We start from the raw sequence: 27,235 nt of genomic DNA on the forward strand, positions 1-27,235 counted from the left end.
CTTATTTGCATTCCTTCACCCTGTATTTTAAGACTGTTTTCCTAAAGCAGGCAGCTAAGTTGTTAAGCTTTGCTTGCAGACAACCAAGAGACAGTTTTTAAGATCTTAGGCTAAACACTAAACAGGGAATGGTTTTTAAGGCAGCTGACGTGCAGTTTGCTGTAGGAGGGTATCTGATCCTTACTTCCTTTCAAATGAAAATTCGTTCTTTGACACAAATGGAAGAATGCATTTGGAGAGCCTGAGCCTGGGACGTGCCGAGTGCTCTGCATGGGAACAGCAAACCCCGACCTGGGCACAAGGCCCTGCAGAAACACCTCCCATGGGGAACACCTCCTGGGGCTCAGGGGATATCATGGAGTGTTGCTAGATGCTGTGATTTTTCTCACAAGTCTCATGGTATTTCTTATTAAGCCACAAATGGTAGAGTTGGATGAGTATGTGAAAACCACAGCTTCAATTTAAAAATAAATAGGTGTCTCACACTTGTATGCAAAGGGACGAGGTTCAGTCCTGAAGTGTCAAGCAGCAGAAAAAACACACAAGTGTCTTTGATAGTAATGACATGATTTGGGAAAGGCCTGACTTATGATTCACAAATAGTTGAAGTTGGCAAATCTATGTGTGACCTTGACATGTCCTCTCTGGCTGAAAAAAGGGAAAGACTACATTTTGATCTGGATGGAGCAATGAAGCTTGGGATGGACACCAGAGTATCTACTGTAGCATTAACATTGCTCTCATGGAGATTTCCACATGGCTTTATGGACACACAGACCTTCTCCTGGAGACCTGCCCCTTGGGTATTATCCTGTAAGGCTCTGAAGATGCTGTTTTTCTCAGGACGCTCTGCTGTCAGTCTAACTTTTGGTTATAGGCAGGTTTTGTTCAAAATTTCCGTGAGAAGCCCAGGACCCAGAAAAGAAGCAGAACTGTGAATCTGATGGAATGTGACAACTTGCAGGAGGTGGCCAATGCCACCAGACTGAAACGACATGGCATGGGAAAGCAGGTTACACCAGACACTGGCTGTAAGAGCAGAATATGAATGACGGATGGTTTGAGTGAAAGGAGGTGGAGATCTTTAACAGTTTTGCTTCCAAAACATCCCAGTCATCAGTGACGTCTTGGAAGCAGAGTAACCTAATGAATCTGCTATAACTTATTGTCAGATGTCAATGGGTTTTGCAACTATCTAATTTTTTTTTTAGCAATGTCACACAGTACAACCTTTTAATAAATTAAATGTAGATGTAATTGAATCTTCTGCTTGGAAGGACCATGAAAAAAAATTGGCAACATGCCAGCTGGTAGGTTTTGAGATGTCCTACAGCTGCATCCTTTTGTAACATTGATAGCTCAGCAAGAAGCTGTTCCACTGGGATACATAGTTTATTTTGTTTAGGGATTTCTTAAGTGTTCTATGGAAGTTTTAGGAAAGATCCACATCACCACTACCTGACGACATCTGATACTGTTTACAAGTTATCTGGAGAATTTACACTCTATTTGGATACTGTAGCGTAGTAGTTCTTGTGCCCAGAAAAACCACCTAAGGAAAGACTAGAAAGGAACATCCCAATGAGCACCTCGAGGGTGGGGAACGTCAAACTGTGCGCTCCTCTGGCTTCTCCAGCATGGGGGGCTACACTTGGCCATGTCTATATGCCTGATTCATCTTCAGCACATTTAGTACCTGTTGATAAGTTTAAGAAGTTGGGCTTTTTTGTTTGAGAGTGAAGTACAGTAACTCATGGATGAGCAGAAGTCCAGAAAAGCTAGCGATATGTGATTGAAACGTCCTCAAGACCTGTTTCATCTTGTCTTGGGCTCATTTCCCTACAAGAAACAGCTTGACCAGTCAGACCGCAGGCCAGAGCTGAAGAACAACCTCCAACAGAGGTACAGTGAGGCTCTTTGACAACATTTTAATAAACTCTTGCTGTAGGATAGAGCAGAACCTTTCAGATTTTGAGTGGTATCTTGAGTTACACCTCATAACACGACTCTTTGTAAACTCTGATCAAATCCTGTCCCCCAAAAGTGATACAGAGAGCCTTGTTTGGTTCTTCCTTCGGTAACATGAGGAAGTGATCTTTTCTACTTACTTGTAAAGGACTATTATGAAGAGAGAGCTGATGGACAGAGCCAGTGTTGAAAGCCTCTTGTTTAATTATTCCACAATCACTATTGTCACTGCAGCAGAACGTACCGGCTGGTGGGAACACTGCACGGCGCCAGCACCCTGCACGGCAAGGCGTTTCAGAAGCCAGTCTCCATTCCCGGCAGCTATCGCTAACACAGCGATGGAAACACGAAACTCCTCTGGCGCAGCAGCAAGCGAGGCAGCCAAAGCTTGGCGGGTGTAAAGCAGAGCAGAAGCAGCTCGTTCCCTGGATCTCAGATGCTGGACTTAAGCATGTGTGTGTTCAGGCTGCTCATGTGTTTCAAGGTCAAGGTTATACAGAAATGCTCACAGGAGTGTTTCCCGCAGGAGATGTGTTGCATCTCTGGCTGGAGTCTGCAGCAGCGCCTGATCCATGCCCAGCTCCTGCAGCCCACGGCCGCACACCATCCTGCCCACGCCTCCTGGCCCGTGTGGTCGGGGTGATGACTGCCAAGTGAGGACACCAGGGACAAAGGGGCTTTGTTCTCTTCCTGGAGCTCTGCTGAATGTCATTTTGCCAAATCTGTGAGCTCTTTATTTACACACCTTTTTTTTTTTAAGGGGAGGATGCTTTATCTGCTTCCTGCCCTCAAAGAATTTAAATGTTCTGGGTTTGTTTAGAGAAAAAAAACATAGCTGAGTATTTTTTCTCATGTGTATAATTAGATTTGTACTGTACTAGGTGCAGTTTTGAACATGTATGTGAAGCTAGCTGTTCATTATCCCATGTACAACCTAACAGCCAACACGGTAACTTCTGTAATATTTATCAGGATGATTTATCATCAAGGGCTTATTCTATGTGCTGGCTTTTCCATAGTGCCAGGAACAAGAGGTAGTCAATTTTTTCTATTATCTGCATCATGTTCTTGTTTCACGAGCGCTGTCAAAATTTCCAAGGATTGGGTGTCGTACCACAGAATTGGGGTGAGTGTAATTCACTAGTGTAATGAATACAAGAAGTTAAAAAGTTTCACCCAAGTCAGTTTGTTCATATGTAATAGTTTGGCTTAGCTGGTCAGGAATAAAGAACTGAGAACCTGCAGCACAGCGTCTGCCTGTATGTCTGGAGTCAGAGAATTGTTTTTCTTCATCTCCTTTTAAGCAGTGAACAAATAAAAGTTGATTATACCAATAATAACACTGTGACTATATAAATAAGACTGGGAAATTACCCATTCTACATGCAAAGCAATCCTAGAAACTATCGGCACCAAAAACAAACAAAAAAAAATCCCATAACTTTAAGTAAATGAACGTTTTGTTTTGCAGTGCTGATGACACATCCCTTAGAACGAAGAGCTGGCGCTGGCTGGCAGGAGCAGTGGCGGTGGCACCGTGCCCACACGACCCGTCCCCCCGCGGGGCTGTGGCTTCTCCTCGGCAGTGACCTCTGCTCGCCCGAGCACAGCACCGGCCACCGCCCGCGGCACCGCACGGACCCCGACCCCATGGACGATGCTCTACAAGACGTGTAAGTGCCTGTTTGTCAATCTGTACCGGGCAAAATGAGCGGTCGGAACAGTCCGAATCTGCAGGAATGCAAGTGAGGAGCCAGGAGGGGCAGCGGCTCTGACGGGAGTGGCCACCCAGTCGCTGCCACCCTATTTTTTTCCCTTCTTAGAGTCTGTTTTTATAAATTAGTAGCTAAAGCTTGCTGAAGGGGGTTTAGTGTGTAATCTGAGCCTTTAAGAAATATTTCATTGTATTTTCTTAAACACAAAGAAAGACTTTGTTAAAGGAACTGCCTGCACTATCTGGATTTAATTTGTTCCTGAAGACATCCAGTCCTCTTCAGCTGTGGGAAAATAAGAAACCATATTGTGATTTAACAATTAACAGATAAAACAAGAAAACACTTCATGCTGATGCTGCCAGGACAAGGGCAATATTTAGTAGATCGAATAATTCACTCAAATAAACAAATCAGTCGGTTTAGCCAGCGGGGGGGGGAACAGCTTTTGAGCCAGGAAATACATCTGCTGCCATTTAGACACCGGAAAATAAAACATTGTTGGGCAGGTCACTCAGCTTAGCCACTAAATTAAGAGACAGAAATCTGAAATGAATCACAGTGTTGGGTCACTGAGTCACGCCGGCCATCAGCAGGACGCGAGGGCTCGCAAAATCAGCATTACTCGCCTCAAAACGTTTGTGCGGGTTTTGTAGCTCCCTTTGTGTATGTCTCATCGCTGTTATCCGTACCGAGAGTGTCCTCCTTCTCCCACCGTGCTATTTGAATGTCACAGATCGTACCGCGGGGGGGATTCGGTGGCCCGGCTCCTGCCAAGGACGTGTCTCCCCACAGACGTGTCCCCTGCATGTGACGGGTGTCCCTTGCACATGATGGGTGTCCCCTCCGCTGCCACAGCCTGCTGGGGACCTGCCCTTCCACGGCAAGCGTGACAGCCACGCGGCTGCGGGAGTCGTGCGTGCCAGGGGCATGACGGGGAGATATATTTAACCCTTATCATTATCTGAGTCTATAGGACAAAAATATCTCCAGGTCGTGTGGCACTGCGCACCCCAGCACTCGCAGATGGTTGAGTTTCACTTCCATTTCCCTCACAGTGCTTGGAAACGCTGCCTGCTACGAAATATTTAAGATTTATACTAGAGATTTCAGTCTGTGTCACGTTAGGACAACCAGGTTTTTCAGTTTTGTGGTTTAGATTCTGGTAGCAATTCACAGGAAAGTTTTTAGTGAAGCACAAAATGCAGTGACTTAGCAATGGTGTAAAATGGTCATAAAAACATACCGTACTACCTCACACTGCCTCAGCAAGCCACACTACCACTGCTTCTTAGCACTAGGCAACACATATTCCTGTAACATTTGATATACACATGAAATGGTCTTTAAAATGTATGATGAAAGCTGTTCTAAAATGACAATTTCCTTTCTGCACAGTACCTCTTTCTGTTACTAAAATACATTACCAAAAGTCACTCTGATACCGTCATGATCAATGTCTCCATGCACAATAATAGTAATTTAAAAATCTGTTTTCATGCTGTTCAGGAGATCTGGATTCTTGGGGGTAAATGGAGTAAACCTAGGATGCTTATACTCTATTAATCTTCCCAAGGACACACACTATAAACGTTGCAGCACTTGGTAATACTAAAAATATTTCAGTGAGGTTTTTTTTTCTCATATTCTTACACTTTGTAGAGATAACAAAGCTTCTTTCATTGGTAGGAGGGAGGTACAGACAACATTTTCAAGAGCAAACATGGGGGTGTGTGTATCTAGAGGTGCCTGCTGGTGTGAGTTGGCGCAGGTCTGGCGATGGGCTCCTCGGTGCTGGCCCCATGTGCAGGGCTGTGGCATGAGGGGATGCTGCACTCCTCCGAGAGCTGTGCCACGCTAGAAACTGAGCACAAAGGTGAGATGTCAGGGAAAGAAATGGTGCAGAAGAAAGCCGCAGGGCTGTGGGTGGCCCTGCCGGCCGGAATGCTGCCGCAGAACGCGCTGGAAAGGCCCAGAGCCTGGCGCTCTGCTGGGTATGACGCTTCCTCCAGGACACCACGACGTGGCAGCACTCGCAGACTTCCACCAAAATCTTTCATTTTTTTAAACTCCCAGCCTAGCTGGAGCTGCCTCTTATAAGAGGGTGTATGCAGCACGTGTATCCAAGGGCAAAGCCAAGTCCTCACCAAATCCTTTCTTAATTTGGCAATTCCTGCCTACCCCGTAGGCTGCAGAAGTCGTGTCGGTCGGGACACAACCACGTATGTCAGCGCCACAGCTTCCTCAGACACCGCAGCACCCAGAGCAAGGGGCTGCAGGCTTTATTATCCCTGTGTCACCAGTCCCGGTGCACTGGTGTGGCTTTTCCACGCACAGCACAGAAGCAAAGCAGGGCAAAGCTTTTGGGATCTTGTGGGCCAGTGGTCACCCAGGCAATGGTTGTGTTCCTTGGCTAAGGGTGAGTCTCGGTGCTCCAAGACTTGCTGCTTAATGTTTTTAAGAAGAGGTGTCTGTGTGGGGGCAGTTGTGTGGTTGAAGCATTTTATGTACCAGTCCACAGGCAGCTTTGCTTACTGAGATTTTAATACCTCCAGAAGATTTCAGTCCCTCTTTAATATAAAGGTTTTTGTTGCGGTTTCAACATGAGTCGTAATTACAAATCACCCTGTGTCTTTGCCATACTAGAAATCCACCTTTTCCAACATATTATAAAAATATTAGATTTTGCTGAAAAAAAGGAAAAACTGGAGTAATAAATAATGTGTCGCTTTATCACAATTTGCAAAGCTACGGTTCAGCCTCACTCCTCTGCAGCGTTGATACCTAGGAAGGCATCTTGTGCTCCATACCACACTGGGTAATCAAATGCTGATTAAATTTTGTGCTAACAGGGGTTTCTAAAATGCACAGGTTTCCTTGCACTTCTGCTTTCATGAAGTTCGTCTGTCCCAAATAATTAGATGCTTCACTGCATCTTTTCTTGGACTGAGAGCTGTCCCTGCTCCTGGCACTTGAGTAACTGTCAAATTCGCCTCATACGCCGTAGCTGCACTTAAACAAACGTGTGCAGCGCAGCACAAATTGCATACGGATATTATGGAAATGCAGACATGGTGTTTGAACAGTTAAATTACTTGTGGAAGAGAAAATTGCGGCGTTACTAATTATGCGATTAACTGTTTCCGAGCTGACAGCTGCGCGCTGCCAGCTCCGCGCTGCCCCGCTGCCCCGCCGCCGGGACCCGCACGGAGCGGGGCGGGGGCAGCCCCGGCCCCGCCGCTTCCCTGCCCGCCCCCGCCAGCACCTCCCCCGGGCCCCGGAGGCGCCGCCCCGGCCCGGCCCCGCCGCCAGCCCCGGCAGGAAGGGCCGCAGCCCGCGGGCGGGCCGGGCAGCGCCGCGGCCGCCATGGCCGGTGAGTGCGGGCGGGGAGAGCCCGGGGGGCGCGGGCAGGCGGCGCCGCTCGCCCCGGGGTCGGTGCCCGCGGCCGCTGGGGTGCCGCCGTGCGTTCCGCGGGGAAGTGTTTTGGTGCCTTCAGCGCCCCGCACTCCGAGGGGGGATTTCCCCGCGGAGGTTCCGGGACGGGTGACGCCCGCGAGCGGCAGCACGGGGCCCGGGAGCGGCCGCCGCCAGGTCGGGCCGGCTCTGGGCAGCGTGGTTCCGCGGCGGGGCCGGCGGCCTGGGCTCGGGCACGGCGGCCGGTGTCAGCGGGCGGGGGAGCCGCAGCCGGTGCTGCTGCGAGTCCGAGCCGGGGCCTGTGCGCTGCCCCCGCACCGAGTGTCACCGGGGGGACGGCGGCCGCCCGGCCCGGGTCCTGCGCTCGGAAACGTTCCGCCCGCCGTCCACACCACCTCCCGGTTCTTGACGGGCCCGTTGTGTCAGCCTTTGTACGGAGCTCGGGGAATGCGAACAGACTCGTGTCACACTCGAGCATCGAGAGCTTTTTACCGTTTTGTTCACCGTTTTATTATTTCTGCGATTTTTGGAAACATATTTCAGATAAAGATGAGTTACTGAGCTTGCTGCCAAAGGCTCTTACTTGCGGTGACCAACTGGCCCGTGGCCCTGGTGCTGTGGCTTCCAGCTCTGCATGGCCCGAGCCAGCCCGGAGGAGCAGAGTGGTTGCTCTTCACGGGGTGTATTCAGTGACTGCTGCAATCTGATCATCTTAGACTGTTTCTCTTGCAGCCAGATTCCTTCTTAAATCTTGTTCTTGGGGCCTTGAAAGGGAAAAGCCAAAAGCAAAATTAGCGTCATGCTGACATTTTGCTGAGAGTTTTTCAGCGCTTTCCCGAGACGATTCAACGGGACATTTGCATGGTCACGTACAAATGGCAGGTCACCTGCCTCCAGGTTTTGGTTGTCAGCTTGCAGTTATAAAGTTTATGAAAATCGTCCAGGAGTTTTACAAGGAGCTGCAACTCGTGTTCGCACGGCACAGCAGATACCATTGAGGTTTCTGGAATGGATTTTTTATGAGTGATGCGGGGTGTTATGGAGAATGTCAGATGTGTTGGGTTTGTCTCTTTTGTATTTAAATTTATCTGCTTGAAATGATGCTGTTTGCTTTGTAAATTGAAGGAGGCTTTTAAGGGGAAAACAAGCAAAGGATGAAGCCATACAGATACAGTGGTGTCAGAGACGGTATCAAGAGTCCTTATGTAAATATTGGTGGAGTTATTAACTGGAAAGATCTGCCCACCTGACTGAAGGTGGTTGGCAGCATTTGTGCTCCTGGGGCCCAAGTGTAGATGACAACAGTGACATGTCAGTGTAGCAAGGAGGGGCTGATCCCAGCCCTGGCCATTTGAAATGCAACTGGGTTTATTAACTTACTGTGAGGTAGCAACTGCTGTCACTAATTTTACGTATTGTCTGTTTGAGGAGCTACTGGCTACATAACCAGTAATCTCTTGTGTTTTTTCTGATATGTCTTAATTATACGTGTATTTCCTTTCCTTCCGGGCGTGCGGTCAGGTGCAGGCTGTGCATGTTAGTGTGCCGTGCATCTGCTGGATCCAAGAGGCTTTTTGTGCCTCGGGTAAGAGAAAAAGAAGCTGTTGTGTATGATGTGTCATGGGCTTATAGTAATTATAAGCCAATCACATAAAATTATGAGTCATGTCTTCTTCTCAGCTGTCAAAGGCAGTTCCCAGGTTTCCTGCCTGTCTCTTTGAAAAATTTACATTTCCTCTGAGTAAGGAAAATACCAGCCTTTTTAAGCAATACCAGTGCTTGTGCTGTGAACTGTCGATAATTGACCTGGTCTCCCGATTTTGCTGCTCTGAACTTTCTAGGCAAGTACTGGCTGTGCTTGTAAAGCTGGGCTGACTCCTGCTTAAAAACAACATCTTCTTAGCATAAAGATTTTACGTTTTCCTTGCAATAACTGTTGTCTCTTTGAGGCAGTGAGATAAAAGGTGGATATGCAAAATATCCTGAAGAACCACTCCCTAAATTCTTAAGACTTGCCGACACATCAGTAGCCTTGCTGCAGTTGTGAAGTTACCTGGTTTGGAGGTTTCTGATTTTTTAAATGTAAACAGTGGGTGTGTTCAATATTAAAAGCTGCTGCTTATGAACAGTGGTTATAAAACTTAAACGCACGGTCATGTTTGTGCACCCATAGCCAGTAGTGCATGGGCACAAGTCCGTGCCGTGACAATGCTCCTGGGGCACACTAGGCTCAGGAGCATCATGTGGTGGCTCCAAACACACACGTGTGCGTTCCAGAAACCCTTCTTGCTCCAAAGCAGGATGCCACGTTCCAGTCACTAGGATTGGGGGAGCTTTTTTTGTTTGTTGTCTTTAAATTTAGTAGCTGTGGTGCAATTCTGCACTGGTGGGCAGTGTCGGTGGGAGGTTTCACTTCTCTGGTCTACCAGAAGCCTATGGGCAGTTCTCTGTGTGGTTTGGGCAGAGATTGCTCAGAATAAGAGGAGAGACAACAGATTTTGAAAGGGAGAGGTGAGATGTTAGAAGAGTGAGATACTTCTGCTCTGCTTTTATTGGACTAGCTTGATAACCATTCTTCAGGAAATTTTAAACCTTGCACCCCGTCCTAAATACTGAACTGAAGTAATCTGGAGGAGGTGAAGGTGCAGGGAGGTGAAATGTCTCTGTGGGAGCCGGGGGGAAGCAGACTGCTCCATGGGTGCTTCCTGAAAATGGAGCATCCCATAGGATGGGAGACGCGTTTTGCGGATGCCTGAGCCAGGCATAAGACCTGTCCTTGGCAGGCACGGTTTAGCAGTAGCCAGTGAGGCCAAGACTATAATCTAATTCTTCAGCCTTTTGGCTTAAATGGGAAGAAAATGGAGCCACCCCTGAAATCTCAGGCTTATGTCTGTGACACCACCATGCAAGTTTCAGATGGCAGCAAAACGGCCTTGGTAAGACTGGTGGTGGTTTAACAAGTGTGTAAATGAAAGATGCCGCAAGGACATGGAGTGTTCCTGATTGCTCAGAAAATGATCTTAAATGTGATCTTTGGTAGGTCACAGTTAACTTCAGAGGCGTAGTTGCTGCTAATAGACTTCCTCATGCTGCCTGTGCAGGGATCCGTAATGACAAGGTAATGACAAAAGCAGCAACAGAGCAAAAAACAGGGAAGGAGATGACACTTCGGGCCTGCTTTTATTATACTTTATATACTCATTGTGCTGGATCCTGGTCACGATTTCAGCACTTGCTGTGGTTTGTTCTTTGAATGTCACAGTGCTATTTGAAGTTTAATTGCTCAGCTAGCTGTAAGACCCTGGTTTAATGCATGTTTTTTGTAAGTTTGCAGAAGGTACAGAGTTGTTGGTGACACGACAAATCACGTAGCTGAGGCAGAAGAGGAGGGAGCTGCACTGTGGCACTTCATTCCCCAAAAAGTATTTGCATGAACAGACACGACTTCACAGGCTTCTGGTCCTCGCCTCAGCCTTTTGAGCCTGCCAGTGAGTTGAAGAGGAGAAGTTTGATCTCAGACGTGAATCAGATAATGTGGAACTTCTTGGAACAAAAGGAAATTGCACAGCACATATGTCAGGACAGCGTGTTTCTGACAGGACACTGAAAGGCTGCCATTAGAGTGAGCTGTGGAAAAGCAAAGCATTAGAAACATGTGGGAATAATATGGTGTTTGTACAAAAAGTAAGCACGTAGCCGAATTCCAGTAGTCTTGTCTGAATAGGAGTGACACTGGAGAAGTTATTAGTGCGTGATGGTCACACTGGGAGCTTTTCCTGAGCCCTTCCCTGTAAATGTTTGTAGTGCCACAGATACAGAAGGACGTGGAATAGAAAGGGCAAGGGCTGTGCTTGGGTGAGGTGCATCGAGCCAAAGATTTCTGGCTCTTTTCCGTCACTCTTTTGTTTATCTTCTCTAAATTGCAGGGCACAAAGGGCTGATGCTTTTGTATTTCCTGGTAGCCAAAATACCATAAAACCTATGCATTTGCTTTAAGTGGGGGTGGCGATGTTTTGTTTTTGTTTTCTGTGCTGCTTGGTTATAAAGGGCTGTACTGACATTTTGATGCTTATTTCAGACACGGTCATAGACATTCTCTTTCTAAATCTGATAAGGGCACAGTAACCTGTTAAATAGGCCTGTGCCTGTATCTCAATCTAGGGGCTGCACACAGGCAGCTGTAACCAGGGCTATTTTGCTCCTGCAAAATCCAGTGCTGCCAAACTGGAAATGGTGCCTAAAACAACAACAACAAGTCTGGATTTATGTATTTGCAGAGGTTTGGGTTAATAGAAAGATATGTTTTATTTGTATGGCTGTTTGAATGGACTTCCATGACAAAAATGTGCTGCTTTTTGAGTGCCCATTGCTCCCGCGTGAACTGCAGGTCGAAGTCCTTCCCTAAAAACTTGGTGGCTCTTTGGCAGAGGTGCCGTTCCTGATGTTCCAGTTCTGTTTCAATCTGGGCAGTTCCTGCTGGGCAAGCTGCTGATCTCCCATTAGACAAGAGGCACCATAAGCTCTGGGAGTGATTTGGGGTGAAATGTCTGCAGCTGGGTCAGCCTGGCCTGGCTGTGCTGTGGTCCTTGGGTGCTGGGTGGCAAAGACCAGCCCTGTGCTATGTACCCGTATCAGTAATGTACAAAATTTGAAGCCAAATTTATGTCCTTTTACTGTTCTACATCAGGGAGAACCTCTCTCTATGAAGTACGTATTTACATCAAAAAATTATGAAATGCATTAGTTTTAAACTCCATCGTCTGTTGTCATAAATGATAGAAAATTTGTCTTCTGTGATTTACCAACTCTAGGACTGTATTTGATTAAATATCCATCAATGCATGACATCTAAGTAACTTAGAACCCTCACCCTTTGGCAAGTGAGAGAGGCAGCACGGTTGCCCAGCCAGGAGTTCAGATGTGTGTGATTTTAAGTGGACGGGCCTTTGGAAGCACGTGGCTGTGTTGTGTTTCCCTCATAGATAGTTCAGCTTTCTAAAATCACATGATGGTGGTAATTTTATTTTAGCTATTTAACCACTGTTAGGAAGATTAAATTGATAGAATTTAAAGATGGCTTGCTAATTAACCGCTGTGGTTTGTTCTTTTTTTATTTCTAGATCAGTCATATTGTCATCGGCTGCAACACGACATGTATTTTCTTACAAGCAATAGCCGACTGAACGAGCAAGTGGTTGATAAAATTATTCTTCAGCTTAACAGAGTCTACCCTCAAATTCTTACCAACGCAGAAGCAGAAAAGGTAATTTGATGAATTTTACCGTATCTCTGAATGTTGCATTGTTTTTGCGGGTGTTTTGCTCAGCTGCCCCGGGCAGCCAGTCCTCCTCACCTCTGACTTGCTGGCCAGTTGTCTCTGGGATCTCGTATCAGAGGAGAAGTCACAGGGCTGGCCCGTTTCCCCGTGCCAGGTGGTTCTGAGAGGACGGTGCGTGCAGAACCACGCGCTCTCAGGGCCGCTCCGTGGGCTCCATTGCACCCGCCGGGTCACCACGTGCCCTGCGTGCCCGCCTGACGTGTCAGATGGTCCGTGCTGCATCCAGCTGTGTCCACAAAATCATTAATGAATTTCAGTGGCTGATTAATGTGATTAATAACTCTGAGTATTGGTAGAAAGGGGGGGATTAATCCCACCTGTAAGCGTGGGAGCTGTGGGAAGTGGATGGGGTTAGTAACGTCTTCTGTATAGAGAAGGGCTTCCCTCCCTGACATGAAGCTTTCAGAAATAGGTAGCTGGTTTTAGGGAGGAAGATTATTTGAACTTGTATGGACTGTAAGTTAAAGTCAGTTAAAAGCTTTCCAGATACTACTTAAAACAGTTCATAGTTGCCCTCTGCTGACTTCATTGGCTGCACAAGGCTGCGGATTTTGGCATGTAAGTATCTTAACATTAGGGAAAATGGGTGTAATTCTGTCAAACTCCAGGGAACAAATAGTGTTTTGGTGGCGTAGAGCAGTGCTGGATCGTCAACTGAGCCAGTCTAGCCACTCGGTTATGATAGTAGTGTGACATGCACAATTGAAGATCATCTAATTCCATCAAGAGCTTAAAAATAAATGCATGAAGAATCTGTGAAACTTAATTTGTGAGTTCTGCACTCAGCAGACAGAAATGAACTGCTTTCTCATAGGTCCAGGCAAGTTTCTGCCAACTCTATTGAATGTTTAGGAAGCTTAACAATCTCAGCTATATCTGGTAGACCTTGTGGGAATTTTGTCAGAATAAAGAGTGTGGTATAAGGTGTGTTGCATTCCTGTCCCCCTAGAGCAGGAATTGATCTTAACCAAGTGTACTACAAATGTTACCTGAAGTACTGGTCTGAAATAAAATGCTTTGCTGAGAGAGAATGGCTTTGGACGTTTTCCACATGAGCTGAAATCAGTGGGATGTGTGTAAGGCCAGGTACGCGTTTTCATTCTCTTTGTAAGGTCTCCTCATGTTCATCACACTTGGCAGTACAGAAAAAAAAAGTACTTTCTTCTGCAACTGATTGCCATATTGCCTGAGTAATGAATTTGTGTGTGTTGTGCTGGGTACTCAGCGGTTAATAGTGCTGGAAACAATGACACATGTAATCTTGGGATGATGAACACTCCAATATTGGGACTAATATAAGCAGTATAAAGTACCTTTTTGGGTGATTGTTACTAGGCAACGAAGGGAAAACTTGAAAACATAAAACTTAATTATAAGATTTGTTGATATTTTCGATCAGTAGCTGTCAGAATCAAATTGTACAATAGCAAACACCATGTTAGTTTGAATGCAGAGAAAACATCAAACACAGAGTAGCTGTAACTTTATCAGGACAGGAAAAACTGAGGAAGGCAGAGGCGACGTGCTCTCCATCGAGCAGCGCTGACCAGGTGGAGCTCAGCGTCTTGAAGCTTGCTGTGCACTGCATGTCTTTCTTGGGTTCCCCTTATTTTTTTGACCAATTATTTTAGCAAAAATACAACAAGCTCTTTATCTTTGCTCTGTGGCATATTGTAAAGTGATGTAGAATTGATCTCCACTGTTGTAATCTCTCTTCTGATGAGTGCTTTTCTCTTACAGTTCAGGAATCCAAAGGCATCGCTCCATACCAGACTTGCAGATCTGCTAAAGCACCTGCAAAAGAAAGGAGACAGACACTGTCAAGAGTTTTACAGGGCTCTACAGATCAATGCCGAACAGCTCTATAATGACCTGCCAAGCAGGAAAATCTTGAGTAAGTTGATTTGTAAGTTGGGTTGTGGATTTCGTCATCGGTGTATCACAGCACCTCTTTCAGATGAGGTCTAGGTTGTTGAAATAACCTGTTTAGGTTATTGCAGTGATTTTGGGGGTATACATGAATTCCTTCTCACTGGAATTCCAAAAGTTGTAAGGGGATTTGACTGCATAGTTCGTGTTGACTGGTGTAGGTAGTCCAAAACTCTTTGGTTGTTTGGATATATGAGATATATCTTTAAAACAGTTTAAGTGCAACATGTAAGACAGCAGTATAACTCATCTGAAGTACAATTTCTCTTTTAGTAACCATTTCTTCTTAATTCTGACTCGTAGCACATAAGAACATTACAAACCCCAGATTTGTGTAATCTCAGAACTCCAGTGACCCAGAAGCTTGGCTTTCCCTCAATCCATAAGTCTCCTAGTTGCGTCTAGTTTAACGTAAAGCAAACATTCATAGGCCCTTGCAATTACAAACTTTGATGTTAATCACTTAAGACTTGTTTTGTGCAGCGGGCAGGCCTGACTGATGTCTGTAAAGCTGCCCCCCAAACATCAATGTATGTACTTCAGAAGGACTGAGGCTCAAACAGATTTGATTCTACACTGCAAAGGAGCTCATTTCTTTAAGGGAAAGTATCAAGCCTGACTTGCCAACCTGGGATAACTCTTGCTGTGCATTGGTGTTTGTGGTTCTTTGGGTTTTTGGTGGGTAACAAACTGGAGAAATGAACGATGTGCCCAGTGGATGGGAAATACGTTCAGGCATCCGCATACTGAAATGACTTGAGGAGCTTGAGGGAAAGCTCCCACGTTTAAGTTAATGAAGCTGCAAAGGAACTGTAGTTTAAGAAATCCTTACAGAGTCTCTAACAGCACTCATGTGTCACTGGTCAATTGATTTCTAGTTGTAAGAAACTCCACAATTAGGTGCTGGGGGAAATTCTAGACACGTGAGTCAAACTCCAGTGAGATTCAAACCACAGTCCGTAGGTTTAAGAAAACCAAAAACACCAAAAAAACCCACAACAGCAAACTATTAGACCAGTTGTATATCTGGACTGAAAATGGCTTGTAAAATGGTAATTACCTTCAAAGGTACTGCATTGTCTAGATTTGTTTTGCCTTTCATTTTGAAGGAAGAGCTTTGTACCTACCCAGCACGAATAGGTGCCAGTGGCAAACTGCAGCGTTTCCCTGCCTGCCCTGCGGGCTGCAAAGGTACCACAGGTCCCCATAGCCTGTACCTGAGCCTCTCGAACTGGGAATCGGGGCCCATCTCTGCCTCCAGATCTCCGATGAGCGTGAATCCCCAGGGATTCAGCCTCGCAGCAGCTTTAAGGGAAGGCTTTTGATCTGACATTCACCTTGCAGAAGTCATGGGGCTCTTCAGTCAGTCTTGGATCAATCATTTTCACTCAGGTAGAGCTCAAAGCAACAGATTTTTCTGCCGGGCTGACTGGAAGGCAGCAGACAGCCTTTATTAATTAAGAACAACTTAAGAAGTCTTAGCGTAGTCACTAAGAATGAAATTTCAAGAGTGTATTGATGGTCTAAGAGTTTGACCTCTGTTAATGTTCAATAACACCTTCTACAAGCCATTTCTGAACAAGTGTCTTTAGTACGCAAGTCCTTACACCTGGTTTACACTTTGGATTTACTCGGTAGCCACAGGAGCAGGCAGGTTAGGTCCATGTGTAACCAGCACGTGCGCTAGAAATGCTTCACAGGAAGAACAGAGCTGTTTGTGGTGCCCCAAAACTGCTTTGCTGCTGTTACGCAAAGAGACTCCAGTAACTATCATGAATCATTAAATTCTCTCTATCGTGGTACACTCTCTTATGTTACCATCTTCAGTACGATAATGTAAATAACCGAGTTAAAATACTACTACATGGTGAGATTCTGCAGTTTGGTTATATCGACCTGAGAAGGAGATGATTAGATGATTCTGTTAATATGTTTGCTGCTTCATATGAGTTCTGTAACTAAAACAAATGTCTGCATCCTGGGTTGAATGGTCGATAAGCATCTGTGCAGCATTTTAAGCTAAAATCACAAACAATTTTACTCTTCAGCAAAAGCTCCCTTTTCAATATGAGCTGTTATTTCTCATTTAAGTGAACATTTTGAATATTAAAGGCATCATCCCTCTGGCTTCTAACACATACAATTTTTACGTTACTCAAATGTTACTCACAGCAGTGGTTGTTGAATTTGTCAAATTGAGCACAGAGCATTGACAGAATTGACACTAGAATTTGTAAATGTGAAAGAAAAAGCGCATTCCTATTATGGGGACTTTGTTCTAAGTGCAGATTAAACTGAAACACGCAGCATTGTGAACACCTGGAGAAATGATTGATGAGGACACTGATGAACTAGGACAGGGTTCTGTAGTAGAATATATGCAGCTGTCCGTCTGAAACATATTTTTGACATAGGAAATACTTTCAAAGATTTATTTTTAATTTTTAAAACAGCTTCACCATTTGCTGTAGAATTTGCCCTTTGCCTCAAGTGTAATATTGCAATGAAACGTTGGGTAATGTCTGAGAGTTCCCACTAGAGGGGAGGTGCGGCACAGGCATGGGCAGCTGAGGGCTGCTCCACGTTGTCACGCAGGAGGGAGCCGAAACCAAACGGTCCCACATTGTGCATTAGAGGAAAGTCATTCCTGTGGATTTCTGGTGCCAGTGGTGTTCTTGGTGTTGCCCGCACATTTTGCACACAAGGGCATCTCCACATCTGCGTGGCAAAGGCGTCTCTGAAAGAGCTGCAGGTCCTTAAACTGCTTTATTGCTGGCAAGTACTGAACACCTTAAGGTCAACCTTCATTTCCATTTTTGCAGAAAAATAGAGGCAAAAATCATTTGCGCCGAATGTTAGCACATAGTACCTACAGGCTTTAAAAGAAGCTGAACACGACTTTAGCTGCGACCAGAATGGAGATAAATAATCTGTGCCAAGGGGTTTGTTCCAAGCGCTTCATCTGCCGGGTGCATCAGTGCCCAGGGATTTACTGAGGAGCAGAGCGCTGTTTGCAGATTAGCACGTCCATTCACACATAGTTTCTGTTCATGACAATGAAGGTTTCTGGCGTTGTGGGAGGATCAGCTCCCGCTTTCCTCAGGTGGGAAGTGAGAGTAATGTTAGTGCCAGGTGCTCAACCATCCCAATCAAATCACTGTGTGCCTGTATCTTTTCATCACCGTAGATCCAGACTCAACTATAGCCATGATTTACCTTTGAAGAGCTTAATATTCTACGTCAAAATTGGGTTTTTTTCTGAAATGTGTTATTTTGCTTGTGCTGATTATGATTGTTTGTTTGCTTGAGCTGAGCACTAACTTTTTGTGTGTTGCTTTTATTTCTAGAAACCACAGATTCCACAGAGATAGACACTGACAAGGAGAAATATATGCTAAATGACAGGGGTAAATAAATGCATACGGTGTCGCTGGATGGAATGGCTTTTCAGATGCAATTTATTTTATCATGTAATTTGGATTTCATGTAACAAATAGTTTGTTTTATGATGTCATTACTGTCACAAGTTAAGTGGAATTAATGGTGGCAAATGTACTTACCTGCTGTTGAGGAAACCAGTGCCAGGAAATTCAAGAGACTCTAGAGTTTAATCAATATTTACAGTGGTATTTTTGCTTACACTGTTATAGCTAAACTCTCCATGTCCTGTGGTTTCTTCAGTGCTTCAGTAATAAAGTCTTCAGCTGCTGCTGCTGTCGTTTTACATAAGGCCATCAATAATTTTTTAAAATAACTTGAATTTTTTTAAGCTTTCAAGTACAAATCATTTGAAAACAAAGAAAGGACGATGAACAACAGTGAAATTAAATCTATTTTCCTTACGAAAACGTGTAAATTTTTTCTCTCTTCCTTTGTTCGATGCCCGGATTAGAGGCAGATGTTTTATTCACTGGAAGATATTTTGGAAAATAATTGAAGATCTGAAGAAACTGAAAAAAAAGCTGAGGAATTCTCAACATTCATAACGAGCTATTTTATCATTTAAGTTTAATTCATACTTTATTTAGGAACTTGGATATAATTATGTGGGAATAAAATCACCTTCTAAGAACTTTGCCTTTTTGGCAATTTTCCCTTGAGACAAAACTGAAACGAGGGGCAGAAACACAGTTTATATATTTTTGCCTGTGTTGTTGTTACTTGGAGTATTGAACCAAGTGGCTGTTCAGATTTTTCACAGCGCTGTTGCTGACTGCAGCGGAACCGAACAGGGAGCACAGAGAAAGCCCGTGGAAATAAGAACATCAAATAACTTGTGTTCCTCCTGCTAATGAAGGAACCGGCCTCAGCTCTGCTCATTCATTAGTCTGCAGTATATTTGTCCTTAAATTGACAGGTGCAGTTTAATTGTAGCTCTGCTCCTAGTGAAGTAGTAGATACAAACAGAATAATAGATAACAAAGCAGCAGCTATACATCTTTATGTGACACGTGGACTCTGTGCCTTGGCCTGGGGGTGTTTATGGAGTAAATGCTGCAGTGAGGTCCCAGTAGTCTGGTTAGTGTTTTGTCGTAGTGTTTGAAGGGGGTTTTGCACGAAGGTTTAGGGTAAGAAAACATCTAAGGAAGCTTTCACTTACATTTAATAGGGTAGAGCTGGATGAACAGAGGTGGACAGTGAATGGTGTCAAAGCAACTGTAGTAAAAATTAATTACAGTATAGTAAATGTGCTTCATAGTACATTAGCTACAGAATATACATAATTGTGAATGTTAGCTTCATTTTAATACACTTAATTATGCATATTAATAGCAATTGATGATTTATGAACGGAGCTAAACTTCCACTGCTCTCTTCTGTCTTAATGTGTTTCCTTTTCGTTTTCTTTAGGTCCAGTGTTTTTCCTCGCTTGTTTTAGCATCGCGGCAGGATTTGCGCTGTTTTGGTACTGCTCTAACTCAGGTAATCCACTCTGGTGGTTTTTCTCTTGGTTGCCTTTAGCACGTGACGGGACAGCCATCTACTGTGGCTTGTTTAATAGCACGGGTCAAGGTGTCATCATTCATTAATGAGCTCAGGATACAAACTGCAGTTCAGACATGCAGATATAAATAATGAATAGTTTGCCCACAGAGGATGCCACAAATAGGGGCTCTTTTTGTAGACAGGAATCATGTGAGCTGCTGTTGCTATAGCAATGGGTGTGATTCCCAGCAGGAACACAGACCCAAACCTTCTGGCCTCCACATCCCGTCCTTCCCAGATCAAAGTCCCTCAGTCCATAGAGTCAGGGCTTAAGGCTAAAAGGGAACCATTAGACCATTGGGATTAACCCGTGTGTTTCCTCAGCTGCCATCGCTTCCGTTCATCAGGTTCAGTCACCAGCATTTAATAGAAGCATTTTCAGAAATGGGGAAAAATTGGGTGGGGAAAAATTTAATGAAATATAACAAGGGAAAGTACAGAATATTGCATCTGGGCAGGAACAACCCCAGGTTCCAGTATAATTTGGGGAACGACCTATTAGAGAGCAGCGTAGGGGAAAGGGACCTGGGGATCCTTGTATTCAACAGGATGATCATGAGCCAGCACTGGGCCCTTGTGGCCAGGAAGCCAATGGTACCTGGGGTGGGTTAGAAGGGGGTGGTCAGTAGGTCAGAGAGGTTCTCCTGCCCCTCTGCTCTGCCCTGGGGAGACCACACCTGGAATATTGTGTCCAGCTGTGGCCCCTCAGTTCCAGCAGGACAGGGAACTGCTGCAGAGAGTCCAGCGCAGGGCAACAAAGATGCTGAAGGGAGTGGAGCATCTCCCGTGTGAGGAAAGGCTGAGGGAGCTGGGGCTCTGGAGCTGGACAAGAGGAGACTGAGGGGTGACTCATTCATGGGGATCAAGATGGAAAGGGGGAGTGTCAGGAGGATGGAGCCAGGCTCTTCTGGGTGACAACCAGTGACAGGACAAGGGGCAATGGGTGCAAACTGGAACACAGGAGGTTCCACTGAAATTTGAGAAGAAACTTGTTCCTGGTGAGGGTGGCAGAGCCTGGCCCAGGCTGCCCAGGGAGGTTGTGGAGTCTCCTTCTGTGCAGACATTCCAACCCGCCTGGACACCTTCCTGTGTAACCTCATCTGGGTGTTCCTGCTCCATGGGGGGATTGCACTGGGTGAGCTTTCCAGGGCCCTTCCCAGCCCTGACATTCTGGGATTCTGTGATTCTGTGAAAAGCATTCAGGGCCTGACACCAAAGAGTCCATCACTTCCCTTGACCCCAGTTAATTGTCCATAGTGTTAGAAGTGTGTGTTGTCATCTCAGTTTGAACTGTTTTCAGCTCCAGCCTGTCATTTTTGTTGAGCCTCTTGCTACCAGATCGCAGAGCCCCTTATTTCTGTGCCAGCTGATATTTTGTATTTTTCCCTTGTGGAGGTCCTTGTGCCTTAAGTCCTCTTTCCACCTTTATTTTTGCTCTACATTACCAACTAGAACTCTCCAAGTCTTTTGTTCAAGGCTCTTTTTTTCCCATTTTTGATGCTCTCTCCTGTACCTGTGCTTTGTCTCAGCGCCCCACGTGTAACAGGGCTACCAGACCTGGCTGTCCCGGCTTGCACCACCCGCTGCCCTGCCATGGTGTAAATCTGCCCCCTTACCTAACTCATAACCTCCTCTTTGTGTGTCTAAACCTGCAGGGATGAATCCTAAGAGATACACGCTTCTCCTGGCTTGCCAGTTGATGTATACAATATACTATGCTAGAATGACGTTTAACTGTGCTCATTCTCTCTTTTTCCTCCCATCTTCATTTCTGTTTTAGATACGAAGGTCGTAGGAAGAGCCAGGAGAATCTTGGGCTTTTCTCCTCTTATCATAGGAAGACACGTTAGAAATATTTGTATGTTGTATTTGGAAGACATATCAAGAAATTAAGGAAAAGCTGCCTCTTCGCTTGTCTGTACAGTATACCTGCCAAGGGAAGACAACGGTGCATGAATATTAATGTACTATACTCTCATACCAAAGATTTTTATTAACTAGCTTAATCAACAATTGCGTTGCCTCAAGATGTATTCAGAATTTCGGCTTTACATGTCCTTCCTTATTGGAACGGACCATTTATTTTTGTAAATGCTTATTTTAAAATATTTATCATTTGGATGAAAAAATATTTTTAATACAAACTTTAAAAGAAAATCCTAAGTGATCATGGGTCTTAAGCCAGGCTTGCATATGTGTTTTATACTGGAATGAAGGATCACGACTTTAAAGAATGCTAGCCTGTCTTTTGTGATAATGTAAGAAAAGCACTTAAAAAGCCACATGCACTCAAAGCCTTACTAAGAAATGGATCTCCATCTCAGGATTGTCTGTTTTGTCTGTATCCTTTATGCTTTTGCTGCCTGAGCTCAGGTGGGCCCTGGCACCCGCGAGGTTCATCAGTGCCGGTACGACCCATGTTGTGTCACCCTCCTGTTGGTTCGTGTTGGCGCTCGGGTCAGTTTGGTGCAGGGCCCAGCCCCGAGAAGATTTGTCAGATTTATTTAGCTTTTCCAATGCATGTTTTGCAGTCTGTATATGTAAGAAGCTGAAGTAATCCAAGATATTTTATAGGGACTTAAGTGCCACGACGTGGGGCTCTTTATGGCCAAAAATAATAACTTACTTGAAGGTTTTTCGTAATGTCATTTGATGACGTTATGTTTTCCTTCTGTAAGTTGAAACCTGAAAAACTTGGAGAAACCATTGAAAGGCTAAAATCCTTGGGGGAGATGCAGGGAGTCAGTGCTGCAAGTGGAGCAGCTTGGGTTTCGTAGCTTCAGGAACGTAACCGTGCTCCTGCGCCCCGTCCCGAGGGACGGGCGGGAGTTCTGACCACCCGTGAGAAACCATGTTGTCAGTGGATGGTTCTTCAATTATAATACCTGCTCAGGGGTGTAAGGAGCTTGGGGACACCATGTCCCTGCGCTTGGTGAGAAAGGGGCTTTGGGGCTCTTCATTCACTCAGATTTCCGGGTTAAATCAACTGTCGCCTGAATGGAAGTTGTGCCTTCATCACACCACACGCTAGAGGATCCCATGCAAAATTTTAAGGCATTTGGAGTCAGACTGAAAATTGTCTTCCAGCTTTAAACTTTGCTCATGCTATAAAAATGTCATCATCTTCTCCAAAGCAAATCATCTTGGATATAACTGTATTTCCTTCCAGGACAACACTCGTCTGATATAGTAGCAAGCACATGGTCCGGGGGAGGAACTGGGTGCAGGGCTGAATTTTCAAATAAAAGACCCAAAGAGGATTTGCAGGAAATGTCCTAAGAGATGTAAAAGGGCTGGAGGACCCTGGTTTTACTCTTCTGATAAAATGTTCTTCCCTGTGGCATTGGAGCGTGGTGGGGATGCGAGCCCACCCCATGAGAGGTGGCCGCACTCTTCGTTAGGTCACAGCTCGTTGTCTCCGTGGGCATCGCTGGTGTTGGTGCAGCTCGTCTGGAACCATAGAATGAATCAGAGAATGTCCTGGGTTGGAAGGAACCCACAAGGATCAAGTCCAACTCCTGTCCCTGCATATGGCAGCTCCACAGTTCACACCGTGTGTCTGAAGGTTTTTGTCCAGTCTCTTCTTCAACACTGTCACAACTGGGGCTGTGACACCTCCCGGGAACACCAGGGTGAGCTGGGCCGGGCTCAGGGTGACGCTGTTGGCTGAAGGGTTTGTTCTGCCAGGCAGCCGGGCTCTGATTTCAGGAGTTCCCCTGCGGATGGTGCCTCCGGCAGCTGCATTCCCGTTGACTCAGCAGTCTGAGCAGCGCCCATAGCCCTGCAGCGCCCGTGGGGTTTGCTGTGCAGACAGACAGACAGACCCCGAGGTGAGCAGCGGGCCGGGGGTGTTACAAACACCAACAGCCCGATTGCAGCAGGGTGAAACCTGGAATGAGACAAGTGCCACGCGAACACAAGAACTCCCAGCAGAGCAGTTTATTTTGGCTCTTTTTCCCTTGGCTCCACCCCACCAGCTCTTGCATCATGTTGATCTCAGCTCAGCTGGGCCTGGGACTGGGCAGAAAGCAGTGCTGGAGACGAGCGCGATTCCTGCAGAGCTGAACAGGGATCTGCTGCTGTGCTGCCGTCCAGCTTCGGAAGTGCCTTATTTATGTATTCTGCTGTTGTCTGCCTTGTGTTTAAGGTGACAACAGGTTGGGGTTTTGTTTTTTACCTCCAGCAAACCACTTCTAATTTATAACATTTGAAATGAAATGTTCCTTTCCTCACTACTGCTGAAGTCCTCTAGCAGCCCCTTTTTAAGGGACTAGAAAAAAAATACCACTAAAAGTGTTTTAAATCTTTACCTGGAAGCCAACTTTGAAGCCTCGTTAGAGGAATGGTATTCCATTTTACACAAAAATGTTACTCAAAGTAGTTGCAACAGTCGCATCCCATTTTAAAGCAGAAACAGAGGCCTTATCGCTGCAAAGCAGACTCTTTCTGTTTAGATTATGCACTGTGTTACCCCTTCGATAACAGGTTGCAAATTATTGTGAGCAGTTACTGAAACCTGCAGAAGTTATTGGTGCCTTATTTAATCCAAAGGTGAGATTCTGCTGCACTTACCGGTTCTGGGATCTCTTGCAGGGCCAGGAGCCCTCCAGGATCAATTGAACCGCCCCGGAGCACCTGGCTGTGCATGGGACATGCTCCTCCAGCTCCTTACGCCCTTTCTTGAGCCTTGAGAACCATCTGCAATAGGAAGGTTTACTAAAGGCTGCGGCTGTGCTTCTTCCCTGTCTGAGATTGCTTGAGATGAAGATGCTTCTCAGGGAAATACAAAACCATCCAGGATGAGCTGATCCCAGATTTAGGGCTGGGCCAAGGGAGGAAGAAGGGGGCTTTGTTTGTCCTGGTGGTGTTAGTTAAAGGACCTGGCACACGCAGACAGCAGATGAAGTGAGAATTCCACCTGTGGTTCTGGAGGAAGGCTGTGTGGACCTCCATGGAGTCAGGTCCTTCTAGGCAAGCAGTGTGATTTACTTGGAAATAAATAAAGTAGGGTCTTGGATGAGCCTGTCTGGCTGCAGAATTCCAGCTTCCCGATCAAGAATAGCTTGGCGTTTGCTGCTGAAGCTGTACCGGTATTGAGGAATGTGCTTTACGTGCAGGGAAGTTGTCTTGGCTGTGTAACATTCAGTGGGCGGTTAAACATGAAGAGGATAGAGGCCGTTCTTGTGAACGCCGTGGTTGTCGCGCTGCCGACAGCAGATGTACAGGAGCTAATAGAATGGCTGTGTTTTCAGCATACCCTCGCCTTTTGCAGATCTCATTGAAGAAGTAAAATGCTTGCAGCCCTGTGCCTTCAGCAGCATCGTGGGCTGCGGAGCTGAACGGCTGCTGTCCTGGATGTGGCTGGGGAGCGGGATGCGCCCATGGGGACCATCCCCTCCGCTCTGTGCCACCCATGCCAGAGTCCCCAGGAGATGGCGGGGAGCTCCACGCTCTTCTCCCTCCCCATATCCAGCCACTAATCATCTTCCTTCCCTGTTTTTTTCTTACGAGTGGGATTTTTGATTTAAATAAAGCTGGGCTGCCTCTGATTGTCCCGGCGGTGATGTCGGGCTGCTGGCTGGAGGACAAGGGCTGTCTGGTGCGGTGACCCCGAGCAGAGCACAGCCCCACCACCAAACCAGCGGCGTGCAGAGGGCGCTGGGAAGCAAGTGACAGATCGTACAATGGATTTGCACAATTCCGTTTGAAGACAGGCTGCTATTTAAAGTACTTCAGTGAAGGACGGTGTGCCTGCGAGCCAGAGCACGAATAAAGTGATGATTCATTCTGGGACAGAGCGGGCACTGCACAGCTGCCGAGGGAAAACTACTGTTTCTTTCACTTCTGCTTTCATTTTTTTTTCTCATAATGTAATAAGTTGAAAACATTTGGTTAAACCGTGCAGTTGTGGATGCTTTTCACTGCTGTTCTGAATGCACAAGTGCTATTCCACGGAGGTGCCGTGCCGTAGGTGTGTAACCAGCGTTGCTGTTACACTGAGAAATGCAGTTTGCTGTACTTCACAGCTCCTGTGTTTTACAATCGTTTCCCTTAACGTACGTCTTCTGGAGTTCTGTGGAAATTAATGGAATTTGTTTGTTTTTTAATGGGATGAAGCTGGCAATTAAATTGAAATAAAATCTATACTGAGACAAAAATTGCTGCTGTTTTTCTTCTTCCAGAAGTGCCCCACACCATGTGTGGCAAGAGTTTTAACGTTTTCATCTGCTTTTAAAATCCTTTGCAGACACATGGGTGCAAAGACTGGGTGTCCTTTGGTTAAGCCCCAACTTCGTGTCCTTTTGGTAGTACCGAAGTCATCGCCCACCAAGACACACTCATCTCTTCTTGGTATGAAGTGACTTTGACACAAGGCTGATTTTAAGCGTTACTTTAACCACCCGAAAAGGGACTTAGCTTTAACACATCCACTTCGTGGGGACATTATTAGTGCCAAATGCAAGAGAAATCAGTGGCTGCAGATGCGACAGGCATGCAGCAGCATCGCCCTGTTTAATTCACAGTGGCTGTTTTGGCATAAAAGAGCAATTCAGGTGAATCCTGACCTGCCCTTTCTATTTTGGAGCACAGGCTCTATACACTGTGGTCACAAGGAAAAGCTTTCTGCCACGCTGCTGCTGATAAATATTTAATAACATTGTGCCTAGTAAAGCATAAGCCCTTCAGACTCGGCCCGCGCTTGGTGAGCTGGTAACGGGGCAGGTCAGATGCCGCAGCCAGAGCGCCACGGCACCCCAAGCCTGAATAAATAACAGGCAAGATGCGTCTTCTCGGCATGACTTGTATCAAGTCTGCTCTTTTCAGCAGCAAAATATTTCATCGCACTCGGGTGAGTTTTTTCTTCCTTTTCTTTTAAGCCCAGATTTTAGGAACCCTGGGCTTTGGCAGCACCCAAGCCCCTGTCCAGAGGATGCTCACACCCAGGATGCCCCTGCCAAATGCCACAGCTCTTGCAGTAACAGAAAGGGAGAGATCTAAGATTATTTTCCACTGTCTGCACTGGGCTAATTATTTTTAAATCTCCTAGCAGAGGTTGAAAATAGCATGACTGTGCCTCTGAAATATTCCTGATCCATAATGGTTGTGGACAGCTAAGTTGTAACTCATCTCTCTGTGGAGGAAAAAAGCTACCCACTTAGACAGATTTCCAAATCTCGCCGGGGCTGAGAAGCACGCTAGAAATCTTTGGAAGAGGCTGTTACGCTGGTCCTCTGTCCCACTCCCACCCCTCCTGTGTCCTGGCGTGACCTTCCCCTTGCCTGGGCTTTCACTTCAAGTAAAGATTAATTAAGAAGTTTCCTAAGCACAAAGTGGATTCCAGAGAAGAGGCAAAAAATAAATCTGTGCTCTCCATCCTACCAGTTCCAGCTTGGGGCTTGCCCTCACCTGGGAGGACAACACAATTTGAAAATTGCCAGGTGTCAGCCCCGAAGGCTGCTCTGAGCTGAGCTGGTGCCGCAGGAGCTGCCCGGCCCTGCTGCGGGGGACACGGGGACACGGGGTGGCACCAGGGAGATGGGCCCGTGCTGCAGTGACCGGGAGTGAGCAGCCGTAGCTCTGCTCTCGCTTCTTCCTGCACACCAGGAGAGGGAAACCCGGAGTTCATCACTACTTCCAAGCGCAAAATTGAGCCCATCAGCTGAGCACTGGCACTCAGTGGCTGTGCCGGCTGCTTCTCGGTGTGCTACAGATTCCAAACAGGCACCTTCATGTGCTCCCGGTGGCTTTTCCTCTCTGCCTTGCACCCAACGTGAGCTGGCTGAGTTCTGGGGGACTGAGCGTCCTGCAGAGGGGACGTTGTTGTCCCATTGCTGTGAACATGGGGCTGGACCTGCCCCTGAATCTCTCACCAGGAGGGCTTATAAGG

At 46.1% G+C, this 27,235-nt stretch overlaps 1 protein-coding gene across 6 annotated transcripts; it reads left to right on the plus strand.

Annotated features, from left to right (window-relative positions):
* The first annotated feature begins 3,469 nt into the window (after nt 1-3,469).
* Nucleotides 3,470-25,505, plus strand: CARD19 (caspase recruitment domain family member 19). Of its 6 annotated transcripts, XM_065074951.1 has the most exons (7): nt 6,970-7,053; nt 10,422-10,582; nt 12,215-12,357; nt 14,173-14,326; nt 17,709-17,768; nt 19,213-19,284; nt 21,128-25,505. In XM_065074951.1, the coding sequence occupies exons 2-7, from the start codon at nt 10,525-10,527 to the stop codon at nt 21,238-21,240; spliced, it is 600 nt and encodes a 199-aa protein (XP_064931023.1). In that variant the 5' UTR covers nt 6,970-7,053; nt 10,422-10,524; the 3' UTR covers nt 21,241-25,505. The 6 variants fall into 6 exon arrangements, with proteins under 6 accessions (XP_005508947.1, XP_064931025.1, XP_064931027.1 ...); XM_005508890.3 differs by lacking the exons at nt 6,970-7,053; nt 10,422-10,582 and adding an exon at nt 3,470-3,641; XM_065074953.1 differs by lacking the exon at nt 10,422-10,582 and having other exon boundaries at nt 6,897-7,053.
* The last annotated feature ends 1,730 nt before the right edge of the window (nt 25,506-27,235 follow it).

This window comes from Columba livia, chromosome 10 (genome assembly GCF_036013475.1).
Source record: "Columba livia isolate bColLiv1 breed racing homer chromosome 10, bColLiv1.pat.W.v2, whole genome shotgun sequence".
Classification (NCBI taxonomy): Eukaryota; Metazoa; Chordata; class Aves; order Columbiformes; family Columbidae; genus Columba; species Columba livia.

Coding starts and splice junctions, on each gene's coding strand:
- CARD19 (XM_065074951.1), top strand. CDS start 10,525: ATGAACAGACACGACTTCACAGGCTTCTGGTCCTCGCCTCAGCCTTTT. Junction 12,358..14,172: donor CCAACGCAGAAGCAGAAAAG/GTAATTTGATGA, acceptor TTTCTCTTACAG/TTCAGGAATCCAAAGGCATC. Junction 17,769..19,212: donor ATATATGCTAAATGACAGGG/GTAAATAAATGC, acceptor CGTTTTCTTTAG/GTCCAGTGTTTTTCCTCGCT.